An 18,744-nucleotide genomic window follows, 5' to 3' on the forward strand; every position below is an offset into this window, starting at 1 on the left:
AAATTGTCGAAGGTATTAAAGAAATACTTTTGTATGGGCAAAAACGCCTACTTACTAGGGGTCTTAGTTACTTTGGCTGACAATCTGGTATATTGAGCCGTCTATGGTATATTTTGAATGCGGTACTTTATCGATATAACACATATACCATTCGGTATATTTTTAGTATTTTTGTAGTATATTTGGTATATTTTGAGAATAATACCGCAAAATATATTGCTTTTATTCAAAATGGGTAGCGGGTATCTCACAGTCGAGTACACTCGACTGTAGCTTTCTTACTTGTTTAACAACTAAAAAGGTAAGAAATTGTAGTTTACTTATAAAAATCAGTTGTTGCATTATTTAAGTGGAAGTTGACATGATTTAGACAGAAGAAGGGAAGAGTGTCTTAAAAGTTGGATAAGAAGAACTTCTATAGAAATAGAACTAATTTTACAATTGTTGATATGCGATAAGAGATTGTTACCCTCTAAATGAATAAAAAATAAAAATATAATATGAAAGAAGGCTACAGTCGAGAGTGCTCGGTATTATTCCCAAAATATACTTTAAGCAAGTAAGAAAGTTACAGTCGAGTGTGCTCGACAGTGAGATACCCGCTACCAATTTTTAACAAAGGCAAAATATTGCGGTATCATTTTCAAAATATACCAAAAATACTTTAAAAAATACTAAAAATATACCAAATGGTATGTTTGGTATATCTAAATAGTATACCATTCAAAATATACCATAAACGGCACAATGTGCTAGATTGTCGGCCAAAGCAACTCAGACCCCTAGTAAGTAGGCGTTTTTGCCCATACAAAAGTATTTCTTTAATAACTGCCACAATTTTCATCTGATCGCAACCAAATTTTCAGGAAGGCGGAAGTGGGCGTGGTAAAAATTTGAAACATACTTGATCTGCGTGCAAACATAACAAATGCTGTCGAAAAAATAAATTATAGCTCTATCTCTTATAGTCTCTGAGATCCAGTGTTTCATACGGACGGACAGACGGACTTGGCTATATCGTCTCGGCTGTTGACGCTGATCAATAATATATATACTTTATAGGGTCAGAGATGCCTCGTTCTACCTGTTACATACATTTTCTGCCGGCACAAAGTTATAATACCCTTCTACCCTATGGGTAGCGGGTATAAAAATCTCCGTTTGCTTGTGTTGTTTTCATTTTATGGGTGCCAAAAGTTAGAGTCAGAACATCCACTCGCCACTATACGAATAGTGGAGTTCATATATGAAGAATATATATAGTATATGTACTTTACAGGAACGCAGATGTCTCATATGCGACTATAATAAACGAATTTATTATTATATATACTACAACAATGCATAAAAACTGTAACGAATCAATTAAAAAATGTAAAGTAAAATAAATAAGTGGAATTTTATAATGCAAGCATAAGCTACAGGTGCAGGTGATATGGTATATTTTAATATCACAGAATATTTTGTATACCAAGTATAGTTTATTTCAGCGATTGTTGGTATATTAATTTAATATACCTGAATGATAATGACTTTTTAACAATACTAGTTCCTTAAATGACATAACGCTCAACTAGCTATCTATCATTGTGAGAATGCTTAACGTAAAACATAAATGTAGAGTGTGTTTAAAAATAAAAATTTAAATATTTCCATCTTAAATATAACTATATTAAATATGGAATTTAATATTATATATTTTAATTGAAAACTTTCACACAATAAATTCGCCTGGCTTGAAATCCCACAAGATTATTCAATTAAGCGATAAATGGCTTTTCTCTATCAAAGTTTATGCTTGCTGTCCACGTTTCAATCTGCCTCGTGACACAAAACACAACTTTCTATAGAAAGCTTCAATAAACGATAAACGGATTTTAAAGAGCGCTGAAAAGTATGTTTGCCCTGGCTAAGAGGCGAATAACATTCATTCTTTGTTTGGCAACTCTGAAGAGACACATTTGTGGAATGCAGTCTGCAACAAGTGTGGCAACCATGACAACCATAACAATGGCAACTGAACGCTTATCGATAAGTGCATGCAAGTGTGGAAACCGTTACAATCTCGGCTAAGGCTACATTTTACGATGCATTGGTAAAGAGAGTTTTGGCCAATTGCCGCAAACTCCGAGAAACAAGAGAAAACCGCTAAGTTGGACCTTCAGATTACCCTAGAATGCAATCTTGAAATGAAAATCAGAATATTTAAAAAGTTTTTCAATTAACAAATGTGTAAGTCTTTCAAATAAGACAAAATAAATTCCTTATTTTATAAAAGAAAAGAGTATATATAATATACAGGTACTTATATTCTCTTAAGAGTTAGAACACATTGTTGTTGAGCGGTTATCTCTTTATGTATGTACATTTCACTTTATTTATTTTCTTTTTGGTTGATCTTAAAAATATATTACACATCTTGTTCTTTCTTGCTCACGCGTTTTTTCCAAAAAATGTTTACATTTTCATTCTATCGATTTATCAATAGGCCAGGACTAGATCATTCTGTAATGCTAGAGCTTAAAACACATTACATATGAACTATAATTGTTATTATTATACATTTATATTAAAAGAATTTACTTTTATATCTTAATATTTCAAGAAATTAACTTTAACAAATTTTTATCTGGCTTTATGAAAAATGTTTATTTGAGGAAATTTAAATGCAAAAAATACAATAAATGAGTTAAATTTATTATCAATAAATAGAACATAATAATTGGAATGAAACAATTTCATTATTATTTTGTCTTAATGAACACAATCAAAATGGTTCCACTAAATTTATTTTTCTTTTAATTTCTTATATTAATTGTAATTTCTTTTTTTTGTGTATATAAAAAGTTATGATTTGACTAGACAACCTGGAAAGCTAAAAATAAAAGTTAAAAAAGATCTGATGATGTTAACTAATGTTTTTCTTATGTTTGGTTGATGATAAAATAAATAAAGAAAGAAAATGGAATATAACATGAACAATTATTAATATTCTCAAAACAGTTAAATTCAGAAAATATTGTTGATGAGCGGTTATTTCATTCACTTTAATTATTTTCATTTGGATTGTTCTTAAAAATGTATTTCTTTCTTGTAAGTTTAGTGTCGCATTCTTTTTTTGTTATCGACTCACTTTTACATATTCTTAACATTTTTATTCTGTCCAGAACTTGGAAGTTATTTATCGATTATATTCGATTATAAGTATTTTGATGATTTCAATACATTGGCAGTGGTAAGATTTCGCTTAAATCATTTGCACAATAAACAACACTTAAAAATTTAATTGATTCCAAATATTTTAATATGGCCTAACAATAGAAATGTTGACAGAGTGAAGCAGTTAAATCGATAGTTTTCAGCATATTGCACAAACACAGAGGAACTCGATAGACCCATTGTGATGCTAGTAATGCTGGAGGGTATAGGCCAGGAGTTGGCTGAAGCTTGATGCCAATGCCACGCCCACGTTTCGACATCGACATCGCCATCGCCCACACACATACATAACACACGCATACATAGACTAAATAGTTTATGTTGTTTACCATCCAGCTTGCAGTACTAGTTGTTGTTGCTGCTGCTGCTGATGCTGGCGCTGTTGTCCTGCACTTTGGCATTAAGCAAAGCGCCCCAGCCTTGGACGGGCACGAGTGAAAGGATGCCAATGCCAAGCAGAGCTAAGCGAAGAGGTACAGAGAGTAGATGGAGCGGGGGGAAAGAGAGGGGGACAGATGTAGTAGTGAAGTGAAGGGGAAAGCACGTAACCAACGCCATCGAGCGGAATTCATGTGTGTATGCGATTTAAGTGAGGGGGCGTTGGACATTTGTGGGCGTGGGGTGTGTGAGGGGGGTGGACATGTCATGCTATTTGGCTGCCCTGGTTACTATTGTTGTCCACTCTCCAGCCTCCAGCCTCCACTTTCGTCGACATCACCAGCTCTTGATCCTAGTGCAATCTAATAGAAGCATGCAGCATTTTCCTCGGCCAGTTACGGCAGCAACAGGAGACCGTTAATACACTCCTTTGAGACGTGGAAAAAAGTCAAAAGCGTAACTCACTTTAAGAAATTTAGTTTTAAAGTTTCGGCAAATATTCACAAAATATTTCATCCTTGGAGAAAAAGTGAATGTCACCTTCAATTTAAGGAATAAATACAATTCTGAAATAATATAAAATAAACAATTTACCGCTTTATATAGTTTGAAACACCCACTTTTAATATTACAAATTCAATTCAGATCAGAATCAGAAAGAAATCAAAAGCTTTACTTAATTAAGGGAATTAAGTTTTACAGTTATTTTGATATTTTTTGTAATATTTTTTTTTCTAAATTGAGGTTAATTTCATGTTGCCTCCAATTTAATGAATAAAAAATGATTTTAAAATTAAATTACCAAATCACTTTATATAATAATTTTAATTTGATATTACCATTTTTCTTTAAATATAGAATAATTGATTAAAACGTATTTTCAATTTTTTTAATTATTGGGAAACTTCAATGTCAGTTCCAATTATTTTATTTTATTATTTTACAAACTTTGAAATCATACAAAATATAAAATCTAAAAAGAGCAATAGCAATTGAGAACTAGATCGTTACCTCTATTTTCAATTGTAGGTTAAAACATTTATAATTTTAATTTTTATGGCATAGATAGATATTGTGAAAAGATTAATATGTTAGTTATGTTATCGGTAGTGCGAGAATAGCTAACATTCTTAATATTACGTTCTTAAATAATTTAATTTAATTGAAAATAACGATAAAATTCAGTTTACATTCCAGCATCGCTGATTATGTTAAGACTAACAGTAGCAATACTCTAGAGAGCGCTGTTAACAAAACTGCATACAATGCAACGAGACGAGTTGAGCTGAGAGCGGTCAACAAACAAAAGTTGATGAGCTGCGTGGGTGAGAACGGGAGAGAGAAAGAGAGCGCGAGATAATATGTAAGAGAAACGTTCGTTTAAGAGATTCAGCATTGCATGTGCTCTTTACATAACGTGTGCAAAATGTAAAGTGCCAATTAGAAAAACTATCGATAAAATTAATCGTGTTACAAAAAAAATTGTGCGGTCTCCAATAGTCTTATATGTAAATTCAGTGACAAAGCAAAATTTGTGTGATCTAAAAAAGGAATTATTCAGTAATCAAGTATGAAGTTAATTATTTTTTTAAAATTAAAATAATAATTATTGCCACAAGTGCAACATTTTCGCAGAGCTTTACACACTGTGCCCAGTTTTTGCCAGTCACAAGCAACAAAACAACACGCCGCACAAGCGCAAACCACGCATCTACATACATACATATATATCTGTATGTCGAATCGTACATATACACTGAAAACGGTGCTCTGGCGCGCTCATTACATCGCTGAGTGGGAGAGTGGGAGCGAGAGCAAGCACATTTCACTTGCTCGCTCTGGTTACTCTCCCAGCAGCAGCAGCGAACGCGGCAGCACTTGCGTTCAGAGTGGTGCGTGTACCGATGTGTGGTGAGCGCTTATGCGTATGACCATTGTGCGCTTGTGTGTGTATGTTCGCTGTGGCTGTGTGAGGTGCGCGCACGCTTGTAAAAGAGAGCGATTACACGCGCGCATATACACATGCCGGACTGCTCGCACACAATGTGGCAAATGTGTTTTTACCGCTGAACTCGCCGCTCATTTTCTCAGTACGAATTGAGACTCTGTGGCGCACGGTTGAAAACCTTCAGTAGCAGCAGAAAAGCGCACACGAAATCAGTCCAACTAAAAACAACAACAAATAAAAAAGTCAAAAGCAACGAGAGACGGCAATTGTGTATTATTGTTATTGTTGTGCTTGTGTATTGTGCAATATCGCAGAAAGCAAAAAATTATTCACGTACATTGTAGGTGCGTATGTGTGCATTTTGCATATGTACATACATCTATACATATTCCGAATCAATTTAAATTAAATACTTTTTTGGCTTAATTAAATACTTCCGCGCGTCGTCGTTGTTGTTTGTGTCGCCGCGCCAGTTTTTCCATTGCGTGCTCACTCGCCCCGCCGCATTGACGTATACGTCACACACACACACGCTCACATTCACTCAGCAGGCAGGCATTCAGTCCGTCAGACAAGCGTACGTATGTACATCTGTACATATATACATACTTAAAAACGTACTCACTCACTGACTCACGCATACTCGCATACTCAACAGACGACGGCACGCATACATATGAACATATACAATCTCTCAACTCGGTTGTTCCTGCTCTCGTTCTCGCAATAACTACTCTCGCTGTGTTTTGGGTCCCACTGCTGTTGTAGTGTCTGTCTCAGTCATTTGTCAATGCCTCTCTGTCTGGCCGCCGCATTCGTTTTGTTTGTGTATTAAAAAGGGCCGCCGAGAAGTAAGAAGCAGAGACGCGATAGCAGCGCACCAGAGAGCAACTAAACAACAAAAATAATAATAAAAAATTATATATTGTGTTTGCATGCGAATTTAGACATCCCCTAAATAAGTGTATAATAATAATAATAAACAATAATCATTTTGTCAATCAAGTGTAGATTTCAAAGCGAACAACCAATAACAACAACAAATGCAAAATCAAACAATCTTAACAACAAAAATAAAGCAAGAAAGGTAAGAAGAAAAGCCGACGCCTAATGGGTGAAAGTGTTATTTTACTTGCATGCACAATTTGTGTGTATACAGTGTTTTGCTCCTTAGATACATATGTAATTGAACGTACTTGTGTTTTTGTTTAATAGTGTGTGCATTGTGTATTGCAAAAAATCATTGTAAAATTGCGAAAAAGTTTTCTTAGCGCGTCGTTTGCTTTGCTGTTTTGCTTCGCAGCCGCAGCGACAGTAGAAACAACAACAACAACAAGACGTAACCGGTAGGTGCTGCTCGCGCCACCCACGAAATAGCCAAACAAAAAGGGCAGCACAATAAAGCATACAAGGTACTTTTTCTCTCGCTAGTTTTGCTCTCGCGCACACACACTCTCTTTCTCTAACTCTCTCTGCTCTCGCGCGCGGTTTGCAGTTGCTCTCGCATTGCAACAACCCCTATTGAACGCGCGTGCTGTGCTGTGCAGCTGTTGGCGGCTGCTACCTGTGCGACGTGCGTACTCGTTCTCTTTTGCTGCCTAGCGGTTGCCACTGCCGCAGTCGCAGTCGCTGCCGCCGTCGACGCTTCGTGTGTGTGCGCCCGAGCACGAGACCCGATACCGATACCAAGAGACCGACGTTGCCGTTGACGTTTCAACGCTCTCACAGGTTTTCATTTCTTATTTGACCGTCATTCGCCAGCGCGGCGCCGAAGTGTACAAAACAGCAGAAGTCTTCAATAAACGGATGAAAATCGCATACAACAACTTCTCAACTACATAACAACAAATTCAACAAAAAAAAAGTTCACATTTGTTTATGTGGTTTTCTGCTTGCAACGTGTTCGTGTGTGTGTTATTTTTATGAGATTCGCCTGACAGCGCCAAATTGTCAATTGTCAGTTTAAATTGTCAAATGTAAGTAGGCGATGTCTGTCCGTTTTGACGGGTTTGTCAAATCCGAAATGGGCCCAAAGCCCATTGACAGTTGAAAATTTACAGAGTGCAGTTTTCTTTTCGCAACAATCGGTCTGACAAAAAATCAAAAAAAAAAAAAGTTAAACCTAAAAACATTCAACCCCAAAGAAATGTGCAACACATAATATAATTGCCAAAATTTTAAATAAAGCAAACATCAAGTGTTTAACAAATTGAACAAATTCAACAGTTTAAACTAAATTGAAAGCTTAACTAAGTAATTAAAGTAATATAATATCTTCATTGCAAATTGTTTGTTGTTGTTATTGTTGCTACTGATGGTCGCCGCCATTTTAAAGCGCGCTACGGCAAAAAAGAAAACCAAATGAAAACTGAAACACTGAAAGCAGAAAAAAAAGAAAAATAACAATCAGCAGTTGCGCGACGTGAATATAAAAACAAAATCCAGAAAAGCGCACGGACAAAACGGACTGACGGACGGACAGACTGTGTAAAAAGTTCGTTCGCTTTCCGTTTTGTGTTGCCTTCCAGAGCGTTGTTTCATTAATGAAAAATCAACCCCCGGCATTTGACAAGCGCCCCCACAAACAAAAGCCGTAGGAATCAACAGCAACAGTCACGGCGACGGCAGACTGTTTTCTTCTCTAACATTTCGTATTTTCCCATTTTCGCTTAAGGGTTGCGAGAACAGCCAAAAAAAAAAAAAAAATAATAAACGAAAAACTGGAGAATATACGAAACAACTTTTCAAGTTTACTTCTACGCGAATTTTCCACACAGTCGAAACGCGTTTAGCCGTGTTCCATTCTCATTTTGTTTCAATTGTGACGAGGCGGCTGCTGCTGCTTCTGCTTCTGGCTTGCTGTTGTTGCTGTTGGTGTCATTCGTCCGTTCGTTTTGTTGCGGCGTTCTTTCATTTTATTTTGACATTTCGGCTATATTCCGTTATTTGCACGTTGTCGCTTTACCGGCGCTTTTTTCGAGGGTTGTTCCTTCACTTTTCATATTTTTAAATAATTATTACAACTTTGCCTTAATTTTCTTCCCATATGTTGTATATTCATATTTCCGAAACTAGATAATTTATCGCGCATATTTCAGAATTGACGCCATTTTTGTTTTGTTTTGTGGGGTCACTGATAAGTCTAAATTTGCCTATTGAATCGTCCAATCGATATGATTGATATGATTGTTGATAATTGAGTGTCTAATTGAGCGCATATCTTTATGTGCGATAGCCACAATAGTCAAGTGCTCTGTTTATTATAATTTAGATCAATTGTGTTTAGTACAAGTTTTTTATTGACTGCTAAATTTGCAGTTTAGTCAATGTGGTATCAAATTTGTAGTAAATTCAATATATCAAGATTTTATCACAAAAGAAAAATGAATTTAAATAAACCTTAGTAAAAATAACTAAAAATAATGATCTGTTAATATGTGCATTGTCACTTTCAGTTTACTTTTGGGATTGCGACCAACACTTGACAATTTGATATTTGTTTATCGCATTTGATTGCATTAGAAAGTTTTCGACTTAATCAATTGAAATGCAATTTGCATAAAGAATTTTCTCTTTTAAGTGATGATAATTCGCAGTATTACTTGTGTTTTAATAACCTCTTTTTTTTCTTTTTACAGCTGATTCTACAAAATAAACAGAAAGGAAACCTAAGCGATAAAAATTTTGCAAAGGCGCCAATTGAAAGTGCAATACAAAGTTGAAACGCAACGTTTCACACCAGTTGAAAGAAAGTGTTCAATTTGGAAAGCGACATTAAACAAATACTTGTTAATCTCTTCGAATTCAGTGAAGAGTATCAACGCATCAAAATCTCGAGCGCGCGCGTTTTCCCCCAAGATATTTTAACAATCGTTTTGTTCTCGCATCTCGTGTGCCCGTGTGCAAACTTAGTGTCAACGTTCCTTCGTCATAAATAAAATATTACCAAAACACACACACATTTGAACACACATCTCACACCAACTCTCTCACACACACACAGCACATATAGTCTTGCATTAACGTGATTTGTCGCCATATCCGTTTGTGCAACGTCTAACATTTGAACAACCCAGAACAACCCACGTGCAATTGAAATCCAACTTCTATTCTATACAAGTGAATCAAGGCTCCGGCCCGACACCATCAAGATTTTCACGAAAAGAACTCTGTTCAACACGGAGGCTTCGCTCAATTTCAACACGGCGACCACAATGCCCTATAACGGTGCTAGCAACGGCAGCGGAGTCGGTGGTGCCGTAGCAGGAAGCAGTGTCAGCGGTGGCGGGGCCACCATCGTCGTCAGCGAGGGACCCCAGAACAAAAAGATACGCACCGGCGTTCAACAGCCCGGAGAGAACGACGTCAACATGCATGCTAGGGTGAGTACGATTTCTCAGATATCGCTAAACATCGATCCCTCGTCAGTTCATTAGGAATTTCTGTCAACACCTTTTGCTAAATGTTATGGTATTTTCTTGAGTGTCACCCAGTTCATTTGAGTGTGGAATCTGTGAAGATTTCCTGCAGTTCTGAGATAAGCAGTATTATTGGTATTTTTATTCGAATCCAATACATATCCTATCTTTATATCAGTTGGTATTTTTGTCCTATGCTATTACTACCATTATTTTATTGAAAGGCCTTCAGGGTATGTTTTTTTGAATGTGTCAGTGATCGTATAACTCATCTATTTGACGTGTTGAGTTTGAAACGCTTTCCGGTGTTTGTGAGTGACTTATTTTTGATTTAAGAGCAGTATAAATAGAAGATATTCCACAGATATTGTTTCGGTACATTGTTATTACTGATTTATGAGTATGGAATCTGAAAAGCTCTCCAATAGTTCAGTACAGTGATTTCTTTTGATTTTCTATTATATTATATCGAACGTAATCAAATGAACATCCATCAGAACTTCCAAGATATAATAATATTTTACAATCACATGCAACTCTGAGCAAATGCTGCTATTTTGTTCTCTTCTTCTGTGGGAACGTCAACAACCCCGTAATATCTAATTACCTGAGAAAGTTGTGTAGTGCAGGCAATATGCGGGGAGCCAACCCCCATCAGTGTTATATTGAAAAGCACACAAATTTTATATCATCCATCTATTGCCTTAGTTGGTCTATTCAATCAGTGGGGGCAAAACTTTAACGTTCACCCCTGATGTGATAACAAAAAGGGGATGACGTACCAGAAAAACTCTGTGATAAAAGTTTTTCGGCCTTTTTCCATTTTATTTTTTTCGGGGGTTGAAGTGCAGCTTGCAGGAGACTCTTAAAGGTTATCAAGTAGCGAGAGTAATAACAACAGTACTTGGATTTCACTGCAATATGAATTCGATTTCATGCAGGTCTGTTTAAGGAGGAAGAAATATTTCCCTGAATTCGAAAATATAACTTTTCTATAAGAAACTTTTGCATATTACTCCCAAATGTGTATTAATTCTTTAAGATTTCTTGATTAAAATTGCTTTTGTGTCTTTAATAGTTCTGAGTTCTGGAATTCGTTATTTTACTGATTTTGGAAATACATATAATAAATTTGTGTTTTTATATTTCTAATTTACACGAATGTGTAATTTTTTAAAAATATTTTCTGATTAGATAATCAAACTACAATGCTCTTTTTTTTAAAATATTAATAAAATGAAACTAAAATTCTGGAAATGGTATAAGAGTAGAAAATAGATTTGCAAATGCTGTCTGCAAATGCTTTTTGGTTATTTTTGGTCTCCGTCCGTCTTTGCATTTGTTGTTTTTGTGCCGCCATTTGGGGCACTCAGACAGCCTCAGACCAGAACTTAACTCAGGGCCTAGACAGAGAGTCGCGCTGAGTTCAGAGCAGAGTCTCGCAGTTTTGCTGCAGCCACATGTTGAGGGTTGGAAAAATCGATTTTGGCCATTCGCTGTGGCTCTGCCTCTGCCTGTAGCTGTGGCTGTGGCATGTGTCTCTGTTTCTGTTTCTGTTTCGGCTGCAATGTTGTTGTTGCCGGCGCTTTATCTCTACATGCCGATAAAATGCTGTTTGTTTTTCCTTTTGGCATTTTTCGCTAACGATTCTGCTTTTTTGCTTCTAAAAAACACATTGAAAATGGATCACAACGAGCGTAATAGAATTGGGAATAGAAACAATAGAATTTGAGCAGAGAAAATCAGAGAGAGAGAGAGAAAGAGAGAGAGACAGAGTGTGTGTTCAATGGGCCGCGGAACATTTGAGTTGGAATTGATTTGGGTGAAATGCGAAATGCGAAATGAATATGGGAAAATGCTTAACAGCGACAATTGTTGTTGTTAAGGGAAATTCTTTGGGTGGCTTGCCTGTTGTCGAGAGCGGAAAATGTTGCTGCTGCGGCCGCGCAAAGTATGCAACAAATATTCTCTTCACGACATAAATGTGTGTGTGTGCGGGTGTCTCATTTGGCATTTGAGCTGTTGCTTCCGTCTCTCGCTCTCTCTCTCTCTTTCTGCCTCTTGTTTCGTTCTCTCTTTCACACCAACACACACACACACACGCACACTTGACTTGACAGCGCAATTAGCACATGAAGCAGCATCTTCTCGTCATTTGAAGGGTTCTGGCCATGTTGCGCTTTAGCCCTTTTGCCTACGCTAAGGTTCAGGCCAGGCTAACGCCGCTTGCCACTTGGCATCGTTTAAGCCGTTGTCGTTGCCGTTGCCTCTGGCCAACGCGTTGTGTACGTGCCGTGAACCTCAACGCGCGACAAACGACAAACGACTGTCGCCAAAAGTGGTTGCATGGACACCTGCCACATGCCTCCAACTCAAATCCATCCTCATCCCCATCCCCATCCCCATCCTCATTCCCATGACAGTTGGGTGGCCGGCACTTCCATGTGATTAAGTGCACTTGGGGCACCGGCGAATGCGCTAAGAAAAAAAAATAAAGATGAAAAACTTATGAAAAAGTTCAACACGCTTAACTGCACTTGCAGCAGGCTAAACGTTTTACATGACTTACACCTTGCATCTTCCCCAAGTGGCATCAACACGCACCAGCTGCAAAGATTATGCCTCTTGGTGGAAGATGCCAAGTGCAAAACGACTTCCGATCAACTTAAACTTATATTGTACTAAATAAAACTAAGGATCTTATTTTTGTTTCCTACATCTGAAGTAGCAATTGAAAAATGGTAAATATATATGATAAAATGTATTGATTATTTCATAATATCGTTTGCAATTGAAAAAGGCACAAAATTCAGAGAAATTCTACAATAATATTTTTTTTTTAACTATTTTTGTTCTGTAGAATAATCAAGAACATTTCTATTTCAATAGAGAAGTTTTTCGTATAAATAATGAATTGATAATTCTTATAATAATAAATCAATTTATTTTGTTTACATCTCAATCTAATAAATCATTGCAATATATGTACACATATATTTTTGAACTGGTTCATACAAGAGTTAAAGATTTACTCCAGTTACTTCGAGAACTTCAATTCGAATATGTTGAAAATTCGAAGTTGTTTATTTTTATTCTATTCTGAAATTTAATAGATATCATGATAAGGAAATATTTTCAAACTACGTATATATAAAACTTCTTACATTACTTCAAAATTTTTTTAAAATAATCTAAAAAGTCTAAAAAAAATCTATTATTATCTATTATGTCTTAGTATTCAAATTCATTTTCCTCTCCTCAGATAAGGAAATATATATTTTCATATTTCTTTGACTATTATTTGAGTCTGTTTTGAATAATGTCTTGATAACATTCGATGGGAGATATTTGGACAGCATTGTTCGCAATTAACTATTTCATAAGACTATTTCTCTCATTGTCAATATTTATATTTTATAAATACATTAAGGAAATATTTTAGTATTTTTTTACTGTTCATAAAACTGTTTTGAATGCATTAAATTATTGGAATTATTTGCAGTGTTCGCATTCTTTGAGTCTGTTGCGTCTAGTTAGCGAACATTTCAATAGCATTTCATTAAAGTAGCTTGCAGCATTGTTAGGCATTCTGCCCGGAGCTACCAATTTTTGACCACAGCATGCAATTTGCAGCCATGTTAGACCCACAGCAAAGCCACCCAACTCAGTCCCCCCACCCTCTTTCCCCACTGACCACAGCTACACAAACTCCAATGCCCTCCTCCCAGAGGCGTCTGCTCGAAAATGCATAACATCAGCAGCAGCAACAGAGGCAGCAGTATCGTCATCGTCATCATTGGCGGCATCAGTGACGACGCCGTTGCGTCTGGCCGCGTGACGCACGCGGCGATGTGGCATCAACAGCCATGGCAAATAAATTTTGCATGCTCCCCGGCAAAGCAGCGTCATATAGATACACTACTACAACCCTCCTCCTCCTCCTTCTGTGTTCTTCCCCACCCCCATCCTCGCGTTCGCTGCTCTCAATCTGACTGGCAGATGCCCCCGCCAGACAGTTAAAAATAGATTGCATATTCGTTTGACCGAGGCAGCATTAGCACTGGATTCTCTATGCCCGTGACTGGGCTTAGTCAGCATCCCATCCTCATCCTCATCATCATCGCACTCATCAGCCTCAACCTCCTCCTTTCTCATCCTTTAACTTAGACCATCCTCCGCTGCTCACACTCGCGGATAAAGTTATCGCGTTGCGCGACTGCCGAGTGCGTTTTTCGGTGGTGCGTCTCGAGGTCGTTGCCAGCGGTTCAAATGCCAACCCAACCCAGGCAACCCCTTTCACAATTTTCACAATTTTCCCCATTTGTTCAGAATGCATTTTTGCTACCTGACTCTGCTCAACCACCCAACTCAACTCAACTCAACCCATTTCATTGCCGCAAGGTCCTTTGAATATGATGCGTCCAAGGCCTAATAGCATGGTGGCCAGAAATGCATCAGCTTTTGGACATCTCCTCCGTCTACCCGTCGTCGTGTCCTTCGGCCTCTTTCTCTCCACTCGCTCTTCTCTCTGTTAATTAAATGCGTCGTCCGGGCAACGTACGCAAAGCTGCATTTTTGACCATCATTGGATAGGGGTGGTATTTGTTATGCAAGCTGTTTACGAGGGTTGTTCTTACACTTCTCGTATGACAACAATTTATGCAAAACGTTAAATTACACTTTGATTTGTGATGCTTACATCATGTGTTTTATGCTTGAAATACTTGACGAATGCAGTCAAAAGAATTGAATTCTTCTTAATAGTAAAGTTTTGAAAAAAAATTTTCATTTATTGAAATTCTTTTAAAGATTAAGTTAATATTAAAATACGAGGTGAAAGAGTTGAAATATAAAAAAAGTAGTTTTAATTCAATTTTGAATTTTATTTTTAGTTCATTTTGTATTGTTAATATTTATTGTTTGATATTTAAAAAGATATTTTGAAATTAAAAAAAAATTGTAAAATCATAAAATAATATTCTGAAATTGAATTTGGCAAGAGAATCGTTTATTTTTCAACTGATAATTAAAATTTTTACTGATATTAAATTGAAATATTCAAATTCAAATATAATTTGGCAAGAGAAGCGTTTAATATTTATTAACTGTTAATTAAAATAATGAAATTCTCTGAATTTTCCTCTTTAAGAATCAAAAATATTCTGAAATAAAAATAAATAATTAATTACCATTTTGGAGTTAAAATTAAATTATTTTTCGATCGCACCTCGGACTTTAATGTTACCTTTTTTGGTTGCCTTTTGCCGCGCTGCTCTTGTTATTAACAATAATTGATTTTTATTGTCTTTTCATTCCAAAGTTTTAATTGCCAAAAGTTTTCTATCGGGGTTGTAAGCATGTGTTCGCATGTTTCAGCGAGGGTTGTTTGTCAGTTGCACCAGTTGGCAACTCTGTCTGCCAGTGTGTACACACTTAAACACACACACATAGAAACATTGAACACACGGATTGCGTCCTTTTGCATTTCTAATTGAACTAATTGAAATTGCTGAAGTTCGTTCCGAAATGTTATGAATGAATGCACAAAAGTCTTACTCAGACAGATTGAGTACGAAATTCACTTGTCTTGGCCTGGCCCCAAAAAAGAAAACTAAGCAAATGCCTGTGTGTGTGTGTGTGTGTGTTTGGCCAAGTTAATGCTGTTGAGCCACAGTTGAGTCTCAGTTGGCTCATCACTCCACTTGTGGCTCCCCAAAGAATTGAGCCAAAAATCGAGCTGGCATATCGTATCGTATATCATGCAATTCTTCTTTGATTGTAATAATGGATGAATGCTGGAATTGTAGACCGCAAAAAGTCCTAAAAGCGAACTCGTTATATTTGCGGTTTGTTTTTCTCTTACGCTCTGACAGTGTTTATATATCGAGTACTCGTATTTTTGTGACCAATTGTTCAAATGACCAACTGATTGCTCTGCTCTTTGTATCGATGTTTGATTGCATTTTCTCTTTCACTCTTTTTTTGTGTTTGTTTCATGTGCTGTGTTGTGTTTTGTTCTGTCGGTTTGGTCACACTTTAAGTACGAGTAGTAAATGAATTTCATGCCTGACTGGCATTCGAAATTAGCAGCTGTTGCTTGTTGTTTCTGTTCCAATGCTGGCAACAGCTTTATTATAGACATTTTACCGCTCGATGCCACAAATTGTAAATTGAATTTTTATTCATATTTCGGTCAACAGCACAGGTATCGGAAACTCAAGAGGTGCAGCTCGCAAGAGTGTCCCAAAAATTAATAGTCAGTCGTCATTGAATTATTAAAATTCTTTCAATAACTTTCCATATAAAAATTTAAGAAATTAAACTTCTAGTCTTCCATTATTCTATAAAATTGGAAAATATATTTAAAGGCTTAACAAAAGAATGAATGTAATAAAAATATAAATGTAAAGATTTCTGGTATTGAAAGTATATATAGAGAAATAAAGCAACTGCTTGTTTACACTGCTTGTACTGCTTCCCACAAATATCCATAATTCCGATTGGAATGTGCACTTGCATTTTCCGATTGGACTCTGAACGTAGTTCTCAAAAATGAACTACTCAAATTTGAATTTCAATGAACTACTCTTGGCTCGTTTATCTAGAAAATCACACTCAAATCTTGGTAATCTAAACAAATAGAAGAATTTTCCAAAAATAAGTAAACAGCTGCCAAGTTGCTCCACGCAGGGGACGACGATTTAAACTCCAATTACAACAAATTATGAATCGTGCCTCAAGTGTTAAGCGACGAGAGGAGCGACACACACACACACACACACACACACACACACACAACAGAGAGAAAGAGCGTGTAGGGGTCGAAGAGCAACTCTCTCATGACATGACAGTGAGCCGCCTCTTCTTCGCTCTTTCACATTTCTCTTGGCGTATGTTTGTTCGCGACAAGTTTGAGCAAAAAAAAAAAAAAAAAAAAGTTCAATTTATGTCGCGCTGTGTTATGCAGTTGTGCTCCTCACCGTCACCCTGACCCCCTTTCTCCTACGGGGAGCCCCTTTTAGCAGCCTATTCGAATCGAGCCCTCGCTGCTTTCTTTATGCTTTGTTCTTTCCTTTCGTTTTTTTTCTTTTCGTTTTTTTTTGCTTGTCATTTACTTACAAGGCATTGCCTTGCCACACTGCTACAGCTACAGATACATGAATGTATCTAGATACATTTGTGTGTACATCTATAGTGAGTCGTGTATTTGCCGGATGTCATGCTGGGTCTCTCTCGAAGGTCGGAAGTGTAGTTTTTTAAGTACACGTTTATATAATTTGATATATGGCGCATTGTCGTTTGCCATCTCATGTGGCCATATATATTGTTTCTCGCTGTTCCTCCAGATACAGTTGTTTCTGCATCAGTGTATCTGTATCTGCATCTGTGCAAATGTATCTGCACTTGCATCTGCATCTGCATCTGTCGCATGCATATTGCGAAAGGAAAGTGTGCAAAAAGCTCAGATAAAATGCAGCGAATTGCTTGCGAAATGGAACACAGTTGAACGAGGTCATCTACTTGCATTAATGAAGCAATATATTTTAGAGAGAGAGCAAGAGGAAGAGAATGAGAATGAGAATAAGAAACATCAGAGAGACGAGACGAATCTTGCTAAATCTTGTGATGAGGTAGTTGGTAAGTGCAATTTTCAAGAAATGTGGAACTCATTGAATTATGTCTCGAGATACAACATGAAGTACTTCAGCTTAAGCTCAAGACGCGACGAGCTGCTGCTTTGTATTCATTTTGCGGCTGAGGTCAAGTTCAGAAATGCATTCAATTATATTCCATGTTTTTCATTTCGATTCAATTCGAGTTATGTGTGCCTTGCAATTGAATTATGAGGAGCTTAAAATACGAGTATATATGAATTAAAGCAATAATTGTTGCATTATTATCTCAGCCACAAATTGCAATTAAGTTTGCGCAGATAAATGAAGAAAATATTCACAAATTTATTAAAAAAATGAGTGGATTTAAAGACTTAATTGATTCGTTAAATCTGTGTGGCAATGAATGCATTTAATGTTGCGATTTATTGTGTGCAATAAAAGGAATTCATTTTGCGAATAATAAATTTGCGGAAAGTATCTGAAATCGCAGAGATAGATCAATCTTATTTCAAGTATAAACTGTACTTAGCATACACTGATTACAGTGTTCATATTTGACAACTATTCGACTAGAATAACTGTGATCAAGGGCTTAATTAGCACGCGATCTGGGCACTCATTAATTTGTTGTTTACACTGCGACCATGTCACGAATACCTATTGAAATATTGACCCATTGAGCGTTGAACGTGTTCACAAATTCACCCTTAAGAAGTGTCCTCATCATCTCATCATCCAACTTAGGCACCCTCAATCTTTGAGATACAACTACCTTTTCCTTTTGCTCTTCTAGTTGGGCCGTGACATCTTCATGTCCATTTCATTCAGTCATTCAATCATTCCACATGCAGCACAGCTCATCGGGTTTTGTTTTGTGTGTTCGCCTTTTGGTGTGTGCGACATGCGACATACTTTTAAATGCCAATTACGAGCGACTGCTAACGGTTTTTATTACCTGACTGTTTTTAGCTGCTGCCTTTTTTCTATACTCTACCCATAGTGTGGAAGGGTATGATAACTCTGTGCCAGCTGTCGTTGCTTTGTTTCACACTCTAGTATATTTGTTACACTATGGTATATTTTGTTGTCTATGGTATATTTATTACAATGTATAAATTGAAAGTAGTAGAATATCGATTAACGAAATATTGCTTTCGGTATATTT

At 36.7% G+C, this 18,744-nt stretch overlaps 1 protein-coding gene across 21 annotated transcripts in view; it reads left to right on the forward strand.

Moving 5' to 3' along the window:
• Positions 1–5,925: 5,925 nt before the first annotated feature.
• Positions 5,926–18,744, forward strand: part of LOC117568316 (heterogeneous nuclear ribonucleoprotein L) — a 131,016-nt gene continuing 118,197 nt past the window's right edge. For 3 of the 21 annotated variants that reach the window (XM_034248885.2, XM_034248875.2, XM_052005955.1), the window contains exons 1-2: positions 5,970–6,632; positions 9,184–9,927. In XM_034248885.2, coding sequence (XP_034104776.1) covers positions 9,760–9,927 — 168 coding nt within the window. In that variant the 5' untranslated portion in view covers positions 5,970–6,632; positions 9,184–9,759. Of the gene's footprint in view, positions 6,633–7,340; positions 7,522–7,646; positions 7,799–9,183; positions 9,928–18,744 lie in introns of those variants that run through there. The other 18 variants (XM_034248877.2, XM_034248879.2, XM_034248883.2 and 15 more) reach the window with 15 other exon arrangements.

Source organism: Drosophila albomicans, chromosome 3 (assembly GCF_009650485.2).
Source record: "Drosophila albomicans strain 15112-1751.03 chromosome 3, ASM965048v2, whole genome shotgun sequence".
NCBI lineage: Eukaryota > Metazoa > Arthropoda > Insecta > Diptera > Drosophilidae > Drosophila > Drosophila albomicans.